The sequence below is a fragment of the Cryptomeria japonica genome, chromosome 10 (assembly GCF_030272615.1).
Source record: "Cryptomeria japonica chromosome 10, Sugi_1.0, whole genome shotgun sequence".
Classification (NCBI taxonomy): Eukaryota; Viridiplantae; Streptophyta; class Pinopsida; order Cupressales; family Cupressaceae; genus Cryptomeria; species Cryptomeria japonica.
Genome location: NC_081414.1, coordinates 370,607,330 through 370,619,526, shown reverse-complemented (window position 1 = coordinate 370,619,526; position 12,197 = coordinate 370,607,330). Strand labels below are relative to the sequence as shown.

At 35.1% G+C, this 12,197-nt stretch overlaps 1 protein-coding gene across 6 annotated transcripts in view; it reads right to left on the bottom strand.

Annotated features, from left to right (window-relative positions):
* The window catches only part of LOC131077490 (E3 ubiquitin-protein ligase RHF2A), a 33,248-nt gene extending 25,083 nt beyond the window's left edge, over nt 1-8,165 (bottom strand). For 2 of the 6 annotated variants that reach the window (XM_058014988.2, XM_058014989.2), the window contains exons 1-8: nt 7,977-8,165; nt 7,511-7,654; nt 6,479-6,525; nt 6,313-6,375; nt 5,850-5,958; nt 5,337-5,716; nt 4,981-5,088; nt 4,513-4,885 (exon numbers count right to left, since the gene is read on the bottom strand). In XM_058014988.2, the coding sequence (XP_057870971.2) occupies nt 4,513-4,885; nt 4,981-5,088; nt 5,337-5,716; nt 5,850-5,958; nt 6,313-6,375; nt 6,479-6,525; nt 7,511-7,654; nt 7,977-7,979 (1,227 nt within the window). In that variant the 5' untranslated portion in view covers nt 7,980-8,165. Of the gene's footprint in view, nt 1-4,512; nt 4,886-4,980; nt 5,089-5,336; nt 5,717-5,849; nt 5,959-6,312; nt 6,376-6,478; nt 6,526-7,510; nt 7,701-7,798 lie in introns of all 6 variants that reach the window. The other 4 variants (XM_058014991.2, XM_058014992.2, XM_058014987.2 and 1 more) reach the window with 4 other exon arrangements.
* Nucleotides 8,166-12,197: the final 4,032 nt, after the last annotated feature.

The window sequence follows — 12,197 nt, the reverse complement described above, 5'->3', positions numbered from 1 at the left end:
CTGCAATAACTGTGTTGATGGTAATCAGTTTTCTTACCTAGTGCCTGAATTAGGGTGGATTTATAGGTGCTTCACTTCTGATTTGCTGATCTCTTGCTCTGATGACTATAAATTGCTCCTAGCCGATTCCTATGTAGATCTCATCCAGTGATCACCAACTCTGTTGAACTTGTTGTGTGCTAGCAGTCTGGAAACAAGATGAAAGCTTGGGTCTGATCTTGAAGCCCTCACAAGCTGGCGCTCCACTTTAACCCTTACCTAGTCAAGATGACCTTTCAACACCCTATAACAAAGGTTTTTGTCCCCACTAGGGCCAGATAAATGGTTGAAACTTGAAACAACAAATCATCATTCTCCAAAAGATACCTAAAATGTACCTCAAAATTCACTTTTACACCTATTTTTGGGTGTTTATAAAAGAGCATATAGGTTGGCCCAGAAATTAAAAAAGATCAGGTCGGCCTAGAACAAATTTTATTATTATTATAAAAATAATCATTATTAATACTAAAAATAATTAATATTATTATTATAATATTAATACTAAGTTGCCGGTTCGGGTTTGGTCCACGGTTCAGGTTCGAAGAACCGGTATGCCGGTACAGCAAAATTTTGAAAAGGGGTTTGGGTTCGTTTGGGTTCGTTAGTGCAAAAACATGTAAATTATATATATATATATATATATATATATATATATATGCAGCCTATAAGCATGAATTAAGATTAGCTTGTCCCATAGCATCATATAAAGTTATAAACAACAAAACCAACATAAACTTGTAATCATAGCATAATGATCATACCATAACAGCATCATATACATTAAGTTTAATATCAAAATGATAAAATATTCAAGTATCATTGTTTCAACTTTCAACAATTTAAAGTTTGATCATCAAATGGATTCTCTAATTCATCATCCTCATTCTCCTCCTCCTCATCATCGACATTGACATTAGATGAATCAATGCCAATGCCAATGCCACTTACACTTGCACTTGCACTTTAAGTTTGCTCGCTATCTGAGTCATCAAATGCAACAAGCTGAGAAGTGAAAGCATCCAAATCAGTATGCTCTGGCTCTATATCCCACATCTTCATTTCACCTTGCTTGTAGTCATGTTGCTTGTGTGAAATGAGCCTACTTAATGTTTTAAAACTCACTTTTAGGGTTACATTTTAATTTTCTGTGGTGGAATTAAAAATAAATAAAAAATTTGCAAAAAAAAAACATTTTTGGGCTGTCAGACCCCTGCGTTCGACCTAGGTCCTCTTGGGTTCAACCTGGTTTGAACCAAGCCTGTGAATCACGGACCACAGGCGGACCGGACCAGTACCAGAGGTCTAGGGGGCCGAACCTGGTAACCTACAGAGGGAACATGACAGTCCTTCCATCCCAAATATTGCTTGTCCTCGAGCAATTCCAAACGAAACAAGCAAAGTTTTAAATATGTAATTGAGACTTTGTTATGTTTTGTAGTCTTAGTGACTAGCTTTAGCATAGTTTATTTTTTTTTGGAGTTTCAAATTCTATTATTAAAAAGTATGATCTGCTGTTGTAATCAGTTATTTTTAGTGTTAAAACTGTCCAATTTTATAACTCCTTTTTCTTTCCTGACTTGTTCTCCATTAACTAGCAAAAAACTTAAAAACACAGCTGACATATGTACAATAACCCCAAATACCCCACCACTAAGTGCACCATTTTTTGACATCATATTGGAAACTAAGAAGGGAGTTTAGTAACTGTAATGTGCTCTTACTCTTGGGATAATTGTTGTCAATAATATTTGACCATGCCTATAAGATTTTGTGTCAATTGGGTCATGGCGATGGGTTCTAACTTCTGGTTGCTGGACCGTCAGTTGCCTGGAATCTGGTTGTTAGTTGGTGCCTGTATTGCTAATGAAATAAACAGCACCCTGATCAGCAATACAACATTATGGTGACTTGAGTTGGTTTTACCATTTACAGCATAAAATTTAATTCAAGATCCCTGTTCTCTTTAACAGGGCTTTTCAACTGAATTTATTTTATTATAGAGTTCAAGCTCCTGCAACCCTTAATACTTATAGGAACAAGGTTTCAGAAAAGATTTTGTAAAAGTTTATTAGATAAACATTTTTAGTTGCCTTATGATCCATCTTTCCAATGAATGATTAGATTACAATTTGAAGCTCGGTGCATAGGTAACTCCACATATATCATGATACTAATTATAGACAATAATTAATATATATCGAATAATAAAGAATAGTGCATCAAGCATGAATTCTTGTAAGCTTGTGGATGGGCCTTGGGTTGTTCGTATATCTCCCAATCTCTAAAGCTTCTCCTAATTTTCTGTTCATGAGTGGTCCTATTTTACCAGTAATCATACCTCATATATATATCTTGGGTAGATGCATTAGAGAGTATTCTTCTATAGGTAAGCTCTTTATGTGACCCCAATAGGTGTCAGACTCAGCACAATGCTTTTTTATTCTTTTTGAAAAGATCTAATTAGTTCTTTAAATATTTCACATATATATTCCATATTAATATAACTCCTTTTTGTTCCAACTTAGAAAATGCTACTTTAATTTTTAGCATCTTCCTTCAAACTTCTTGTTAAACAGTAAAATCAATTTTCTTAAAAACTGACTTTTCATATGTTGTTTCTAGTTTCTCTGCATATGCATAGAAATTGTTCATGATAGAACCACATTTGTCATGCGCGGTATCCATGGACGAGATAATACATAAGACATATCAACCTGATCCAAAATATGGGATACATTTCTTTAAGAAAAAATGCAATGAAGCAGATGTGAACATCGATATAGAGGCCAAGGAAAATGCACAGTTCTAAAACATACTGCTGTGCTTCATGGGAAAAGAGCAACATCCTTGAAGGTATACAGTTCTTGCTCAGGGTAACAACTATGGAACTTAGAGACATCCATCATTAAGAAATTACAAACCAAAATTCATATACATAACCACATATTGTATGTTAATGTTGTTTTGTAACTAGTTTGGAAAATATTTATAAAGGATTCAAAGTGCCAAAGGCAACATTCGAATCCATTAGGATTAAATAGGGTTGGGCCCTATCTCAATCTAATATGTAAAACAAATAGGGCTGGGCCCTATTCCAATGTTGTTTGGATCATTATAGGGCTGGGCCCTACTTCCCTTATATTCCTAACATATAATGTTCAAAACCCATGGACCTATTTACCAAACGTGTGGGCTAACGTGTGGACCCATCCTCATTATGTGGCGTGTGAATTAAAGTGAGTTTAGGCGCCAAAATGTATTGGGCCGACCCTATATGCATTCCCTCTACCTTGTATAAATACAGATTCATTTTGGAAGGAAACTATTCAAGCAAGTTCACAAAATACCTCTGCTCCAAAAGTGTGATTCAGATCTGCCCTAGGTGCGAAATCTCCAGCTGTGCAAATTATCCTTGAAGGTCTGCAAACTCAGTTAGGAGTCAGCGAATTGTCATTGTATGCTGGGTGAAATCCATCTGCTGTGCATCTATTGTATGAAGACAGTGAACCATCATCGAAGGAAAGCGAATTCATTGTCTTGTGATTACCTTGCATCCGAAGGACTGAGATAAGTCGGTTTCTATCTATTGTCATCTGCTGCTATTGTGCCTTAGCTGGGTCAGACTTGTAACTATAATTTCTGTCTATTATAATCAGATCTGAAGATCTGTTGTTGCTGGGTTTTTCCTCCAAGGGGGAGGTTTTCCCAGGGTAGTCTTGTGTTGTGTGCATCTCTATTTATGTGCTTTATTTCTGTTACTGTACATTATCTACTTCTGCACCTATATGTTAAGCGACTGCAAATCTGATTACTAAAATCTAACAGTTAAGAGTAATACACTGCATCCAAACTATGCTTGGTTGAGCTATTGGAAAATTCATCCCTACAAATATGAGCTCCAATAGGCTTTGTGAAGATTGATGGAAAAATATTGAGGCAGCAAATTATACTAAGGTTATAGCTTAAGAATAGATGCAATGGAAGATATCAAAAGAAGAGCAAGGCTGGAGGGATTTAACATCCACAAAACTAAAACATGTTATTTTTGGTAGAAGGAAATCACATTCCATTAATAGAATAAAAAAAATCTTCTTTCTTCCACAACCAAAAAAGACATGGAATGGGTTAGTGTGGGAATGACCTGGCACTTGGCAGGACCATAAACTTGCATAGGTACCATACCAAAGACAAATCTAAAATGTTTTAATGATTATAGGCCAAGAATATCACGTATTTTATTATTAAATGTCACTATCCTCTCCTATGCCTTCCAAAGAAAATGCAAGGCTTGTAATGCAAAAGAAAATAAATCACCAACAGAAGGAATAGCATTTTTAAAATAATGTGCATCAACTTTTTGGTTTACATTGTAAACTATGTAAATATTTTTGGATTAGTTAGCACATCCAGCTCAGCGTTTGGAGCTTAGAGACTTTGACATGGAATTTAATGGAGATCAGAGTTCCTCACCTTCACAGAGGCCTCATCAATGCAACTATCTGATTTATCACTCACAATCTGTGGACCATTGGTGCTTATACCCGAACTAGTGCCACATGAGCTTGATCCACTGCTGCATTCTGAAGATGCAGAACCCTGGTGCTCTTCAGTGCCATGTCCAACTGGTATTCCAGCTGAGCTTCCCTCCATACTATCAGAAACAGGGGCAGTCACTTCATTATTTTTACCAGAAGGATCAAGACGTTCCATTATTCGTGTAACACCTGCAATCCCAGCACTAACTTCTCGTTGAACTTCTCTGCCAAGTTCAGCTACTGCATTATTACGTGCAAACAACTTCTCCCTAAAGCCTCGTGTACCCCTTGATATTGATTCCTTGTACCTGTTAATTACCAAATATTAACCTTAAGAATGCTACAAAATGGGATAAAACTAAAGACCTCAGTTCTACACAAAACACATAAGGTAGAATAAAACCTGGAGGAAACAGCAGAAAATCGAGACTTGAGCGACTCTGAGAAGGACTGGAACTCGGAAGGCCGAGCTCTCTGTTGATTTTCAGGAGAGTGCTGTCCTGGGACATTCCTGAATGAAATTTGGTGAAGGAAAAAAGATATCCACACGGTAAGAAAAACGAATTGCCCATTCCAACTCCATTATCCACTAAGTAGGGAGTGTAAGTATCTTTGGGTAATATTCTACAAAAGAGCCTTGAATCGGTGAACAAATGAAACATTGCATATAAAAAGCAGATGCAGGCACTTTGGTTACTAGATAGCAAAGTCAAACAGCTCAAATTCAAATCCAATAACCTCATGCTGAAAATTATGTACCTCTGTGGAAAGGTTTCACTTCTATTGTCAACAATTCGGGCTGCAACATTAGTATTCCTGTTTGTACGTGAACTCATCTGCACCGGTGTGGATGGCAAAGGGCCATGCTCTAACTGCCCATCCCTCATGACAGGGGTAACTGGTGTAGCAGAGTCAACTGCAGTAGTTGCTGAAACGGTTCCATTCTGAGCTTCTGCATTACTAGGAGAGGCAGGAGGTGGAGTATGAGTAGAAAACACTAAAAATTGTGGATGACCTTGGCCAGATGATCTATGCCGTAGACTTTCCCTTCTGCTGAAATGACCTCTGCCCATTGCAGCAGCTGCCAAATGCTGCATTAGCCTTTCCTCAAAATCAGAGTCATCTGTATAAGCTGGAACCTACAACCATAACCAGTTCTCATCATTGGTGCTCAACTACAATCCTACAATCTCGTAATGAAGGAGATAATATAAGTTGCAATTCATCCATGACAAATCTGTTGGCCTAATGTTAGGGAAAAAGAACACAAACATGGTGAAATTCTATTTCGTCAAGAGAATTCCGGGCAAACATAGGAGAATTCGGAGACCGGCTTAATCTTATATTCCTCTCTTGCTCTACTGCTGCAAGCAATTCTTGGCTGCAAGAACAATAAGGAATAATTAATGTCTACAAATGGATTAATTGAATTGTCATTATTCTTCCAACAACAAAGAATAAAGATCCGTGATCCACGTTAAATATAAAAATGTTGTTAATATTCAAAGCTCCAAAGCAATTGTGCATAATAAATATTAGAAATAAATAAAAAATAATAATCAAACAGAGATTATGATAGTTATAATTTTTACAATAGCATCTCCAAACTATTATCCCAACATTCAGAGAAGGGCAACACAGTCTACCACATAACTGCAAAAACAAAAGAAAAGAAAAAGAGAACGGAATTACTATATATATTCCAAAAAAACAATAAGTCGAAATTTATACACACCTTGCAGGATCCTTCAAACTCAAGATCCTCCAACACATAGGGCATTCCTTGCTTCTTTGGGACCTGTTGAAAACATCTGGACTTTAATCTTAATTAACTAAAATCCAAATAATAGTTTCTAATGTTTCACAACAATGAGGTAAACAAAGTTTTAAGAGAAATTCACCATTCAAGTATACACTGCAAATGGTACTCATGTTTACAGCTGGTAACCTGAAACAACTCGAGCAGATCTAAGGTCAGTTTCCCCAATCAAATGATTCTGCTGGTAGAAAATTAAAAATCAAATTCTATAATCCGCTTAAGCCATTGACTGAATCAAAACAAATGGCACAAGTCCCCCTAAAAATATTTGAAACCCAAACTCCACTGCAATTGCTACAACCAATTAAGAAAACCAATCCTTTTTTTTGGTGTAAGCTGTGTTGGGGAAGAGAGCGTGGCAAGCAGAGATCATACTGTTGGTTCCTACAGATTATTTAAACATTCTTTTGTGATGCTTAAGGAATTAAAAGCTATCCAAACAAAGATTTTGAACTAGCCACGTTGACAAATGTAAGGAGTAAAAGACAACAGCATCGCACTGAGTCCAGTTATACTTATGATTGTCCTGACAAGGCGTATATAAAAGCAGAATCTCTATCAACTGAATTCAATTATATTTGTGAATACCAGGACATGTCATTCATCGTACCAAAAATTGAATAGATAGAGAATATATTTGTAGCCCAAATAATCACTCAGTTTGCATAAACTTGAATTTGTTTGAGGTAGATGGCATCACCTCAAAAAAAAAGGAAAGGGTAGATCTATGTATTGTATACAGGGTTGGAAGAAACAGAGAAACACTCTATCATGGAATACCGGCTTATAATTATTAATAACATTCTAGTCAACTATACACCCTTGGAGTTGACTCCATGTTCGAACTCTCTGAGGAAGCACGAATATAAAATACGGGAATTTCTGATCAAAATCAGCAGAAAAAGATCCAAAGAACACTGCCTTACCTTAAAGCCCTCTTTTGGTTAATAAGATATATGTAAGTTTTATGGTCCAACAAGGAGTGGGTCTCGTGGTAGACTTCATTAAAATTAATTCATTTCAATAGTAAAAAGTTCGCCCTAAAACCCAGATTGCACTGTAAAAGGTAAAATCGAATAAGAAGATCAATAATAATTTCAGGAAAGAATTTTACAGTGGCAGGATCGTTGTCGGTAAAAGCTTCCAGGCAGATGCTGCAAGCATCATCACAGGCATCCTGCACGCCTCCTTCCACGAACGCCGCCGCAGATGTCAAATGGGTGTCTGTTACTTTGGTTTCCTCCATCCCAAATTGTATCTTCCAGACAAAACCAAAGAACCCACAAACACAAAAATAAATAGGCCTAAAACACCAACAGCAACCAAATTCAGAAAGAAAAAAGAAAAAAGAAAAACAGAAAGCTTGCAGGATTATCGTCAACAGGATCTCCAAATAACTAACCAACAAGGGCAAGCAAATCCTTCACCCAAATATAGGGTATTGGCATTAAAAGATTGAAACAAGTTTAACAATCAACCAGCAGGGAAATTTGAAGGAACCCAAAACAAAAGGAAATCTGGTCAAAGCATCATACTTAAGATATATAAGAAACACAACACAAAAACCAAACAGAGATCACCATTTCAATGTGGAAGAACTCCAGAAATGGCAAGAGGAGGAAGAAGTTTCGATAATGATGAATGTTGATGGGGTAGAAGATTAGACAATGAAAAGATGGGGAAAGGCAACAGATGGCACCCAATGTAAATGAAGATCGAGTCTTCCTTACTAGACGGTGAAAATAACATATCTGCCGTCCTAAACCCCCGTGATTTACTTTTACATGAATCCTCGAAAGACAGTGGCCTACCATCCAACCAACCATTCAGCATGTGGGGTATTAATAGAGATGATTATTATGGTGTAATGGTGAAATTTAAATATGTCATTTCCTAAAATATTTTATATATGTGGATGTAATAAATAATGTAATTTTATAAGAATTTGGATTTTCTAGTCTTTGTTTATTGATATTAGTATATTATTTTAAATTTAATTCATATAAAATATGTGGATATATATTGAGTTGTTGAATTTGTTATTTAATAATTTATTTATTAAATTTGAATGATGAAAAATTAAACATCTTGAAATATCTCCACATAATTTATATAGATTAAATTTAAGATATATATGTTAGTAGTCACGACAACCTGTAAGACATTAAAAATTAAAAATATTATTATTAAAATAATAAATGTTATTAAACCCTAACCCTAATTGAATCCTCATCCTAATCCTAACCCTAGTTAAACTCTAACCCTAACCTTGTTTGAACTATTATTCATATTTGACACTAATTGTACCCTAACTATAACTGAATACTTGCCCTCATTGAACTTTAACCCCAATTCTGATTAAATCCTAACCCTAATTGATTCCTCATCATTGCCCTAACCTTAAATTAAACTCTAACCCTAATTGTAACTAAAGATAGGGTTAGGGAGTAGGTTAAGGTTTAGGTTAGGAATAGGGTTGAGGTTATGCATAAAGATAAATTAGCGTTAGGGTTAACATTAGAGTTAGAGTTGGGTATGGGTTCATGTTAAAGGTATGGTTAGAGTTGTGATTGCGTTTAGGATTAAGGTTAGAGTTAGAGATAAAAATAAGGTTAAGGTTAGGGTTAGAGTTAAGGTTGAGGTTAGGATTAGGGTTAAGGCTACATTAAAAGGTGGACTTTGGGTTAGGGATAGGATTAGTGTTCCAAATTCTACCTCTTAATTGAACCCTAACCCTAAACCCAACTTTATTCCTAACCTAAATCTTAACCCTACAAATATTTGATGAGTTGCTCGTACATGCTTTTTTTTCTCAAATACAAAAAGACATTGTAAGATTTCAAAATGTTTTGTGCATTTGCTTCTTGGATCCACATAGGTTTTATTCACTACTTTGTTTATGCAAATCCTTCTAAAGCTTCATGATGTATATTGAACATGACATTTTCCCATTTTGAATTTCTCTAGGTCAATTATTATTTTTTTCTAAATTTTTAAATGAATAAATTTAAAACTAAAATTTAGATATAAATAGAACCTTTCTAAAAAATTATAGATAGATAAGTAATATTTCTCCTCTGTTTTCCCTTTTTGCATGCAAATCATTCAAATTTCTTAAATTAAACTAAATTCTATTTTTATTTTTATTTTTATTTTTAAATGAATAATCAATCAGTTTTAGGAAAAATTTAAAACTATTTAAATATAGATATACACATAACCTTTCTATATTTTTGTAGATATATAAGCAACATTTCTATTCTATTTTCCCTTTTTGCATGCAAAACAGTTCAAATTCTAAAATTAAACTAAATTCTATTTTTTTAATTGTTAAATTAATCAATAATTAAGTTTAGAAAAAAAAATTATAACTGATTTTTGAGATTTACAATTGCCAAACGCAAAAAATAGGAACATTAAATCCAATTTTATAAAATTGGGATGGCATTGCCAACTTCCTCCCAATAACAGTAAATGATCCAAAACCTAGCCAATCTTTATATAACCAATATACATGCATATTTTTTCTCTTGGAAAAAAATAAAAATAATCTATTTCCTTAAACTATGCAAAGAGAAATCAAGTTTGCTCAAGTTTTGGCAATTTAAAATGTGTTCACCAAATTTTGATAGTAGATATGTTTTATCCCAATAAGTTATATTAAAATCTTGCGATGACTTTGTTTGCAGAAGGATTTGAACCCCTAATGGCTTAAACAAAATATATTTCTCTTTCAAATTTAATTTTAGTCAATCTTTAATTAATTTGCAGCACCCCTGCATAGATTGAACATTGGAAGGCTATACTTTGGTGTATCCTTTAAGAACTTTCAAACTCCCGATAGCTTAAAAACAAGTTCCTTGTACATAATTTGTTTCAACTTTACAAAATAATTAGATGCCTTAAGTATATAAAAACACAAGCAATTTCCATCGGTTTCAATTTATCAAGAAAAAATAAAGTTCTAAAATGTTGAAAATGTTTGAAAACTATCAAAACTTCAACTTTAATATTTTCCAATCCTCTATTCACTTACAATAAAATGTGGGAACTTGATATCTCTAATTAAACCTATAATTATGAAAACATTATTATCAAAATCAAAACCAACAATAATATCTAGCATGCACCAGGAAGACAATTAATATGTTTCTAAAGAAAATAACTTGTGGATTCATTGCTAACTAGTGATAAATGGAAAGAACAAAAGCCTAGAAGCAACTAGTGGTGTGAAAGCACATCATTGGGAGAGAACTCCAAAAAGGAAAAGCTAGTAAAATAACTAAGCATATTCATCATGGATGCAGTGGGCAAGTTGAATATCTTTGGGCATGATGGTAACCCTCTTGGCATGGATAACACAAAGATTTGTGTCCTCAAACAATTCAAATGTCGATCTTGTTATCGCCACCAATAGATTCAGAGACTGCAAAAGTATCCAGGATGCAATAGATGCAACTCTAACAATTTGAGAAGTGTGTGTAGATCACCAACAAATGCTTGGAGGACACCATGATAAGCAAGGATGAAATCAACAATATCGTGCTAATAGGTTGTTCCTCAAGAAACCCAAAGGTCCAAAACTAGAACAATTGATACAGGAGCATCCCCGGTTGATGAGCAATCTTGTATCAACCAAAAATATTTCCTTTCAGTTTTGTTCTTGCTTAGTTCTTTGTGCAGTTTTCTGTGTTCTTACCGGTTGGCACCAGTAGTTGCTTTCTTTTCATGCAGATCTGATCTTTGCTTTCCAGACTAGTTCATGTGCTTAATTCCAGATTTCCAATTCATTTGGGTTCTAATCCGGTCAGTTATCGCTTATGGTTGACTGTTTTTGGGTTCCGGAACAGTTCTTGTGCTTACTGATTGGTTTTCCTTCATTACTAGCATGATTCTTGGCGTGTGGATCTATTTCAAGTCTTGTCTGATGTTCTTTAGTGTGTGGCCAACCTTTCTACTGAACCGCACTTTGTGGTTATTTTTTGAAGAGATTCCTTTAATTCTTAGGGCCGACCTAATTACACATTTCATTTTCCTGCATTAGTAAATGTAATCTTATGAGGCAGACCCAGATATGTTCTGGTAGGTATAAATATGATGTCATGTAATCATTTGTAGGGGCAAAGGAAGTTGAATTGATAATAAGGATCGAGATTTGCATTTTGTGATCTGGTTGATTCTTAGAGTCCCGGAATGGATTGTATATGGTCGATAGCCTGCATGTAACCAGTTAATTGTCAGATGTTCTTTGATGATTATATGATGATAGTCGGATGATTGTCAGAAGTTCTAAAGCAATAATATGATATGTTTGTGTGACATTGTTATGTTTTCTTGTTGCTTTTGTTGTGTTGCTATTGCTGCATAAGTCGATTGATTCTCTTTGAGGGTTTTACTGATTATGGTTGTATCAAGTGGTATCAGACCTAGTTATGGACTGGCTGGTGGAAGAATTATTTGTGAACATTGAGGCATTCTTTTGGGTGGATAGATCGTCGATTGGAGGCAGGCTATGTGTGTGTTCAATAGATCGTTAAGGGGAGGCAATTGAAACTAGTAGTCGGATCACCGAGTTGAGGCAGTTCACCAGAGTGGAAAAGGAGATGCTGCCTAGAAGGACAAACCCCCAAAGGGTAGAGTAGATGATGGAAGACTTCAAGAATGAAGTGAGGAACGAAATACAAAACGCTTTGGTTGGTTTGCGGAGAAACCCTTATTCTGAGGATGAATATGAGGAAGCCGGTGAAGAGCTTGAGGAAGCTGAAGGACCGGAAGATGAAAGAGAGGAAATATTCCTAAGA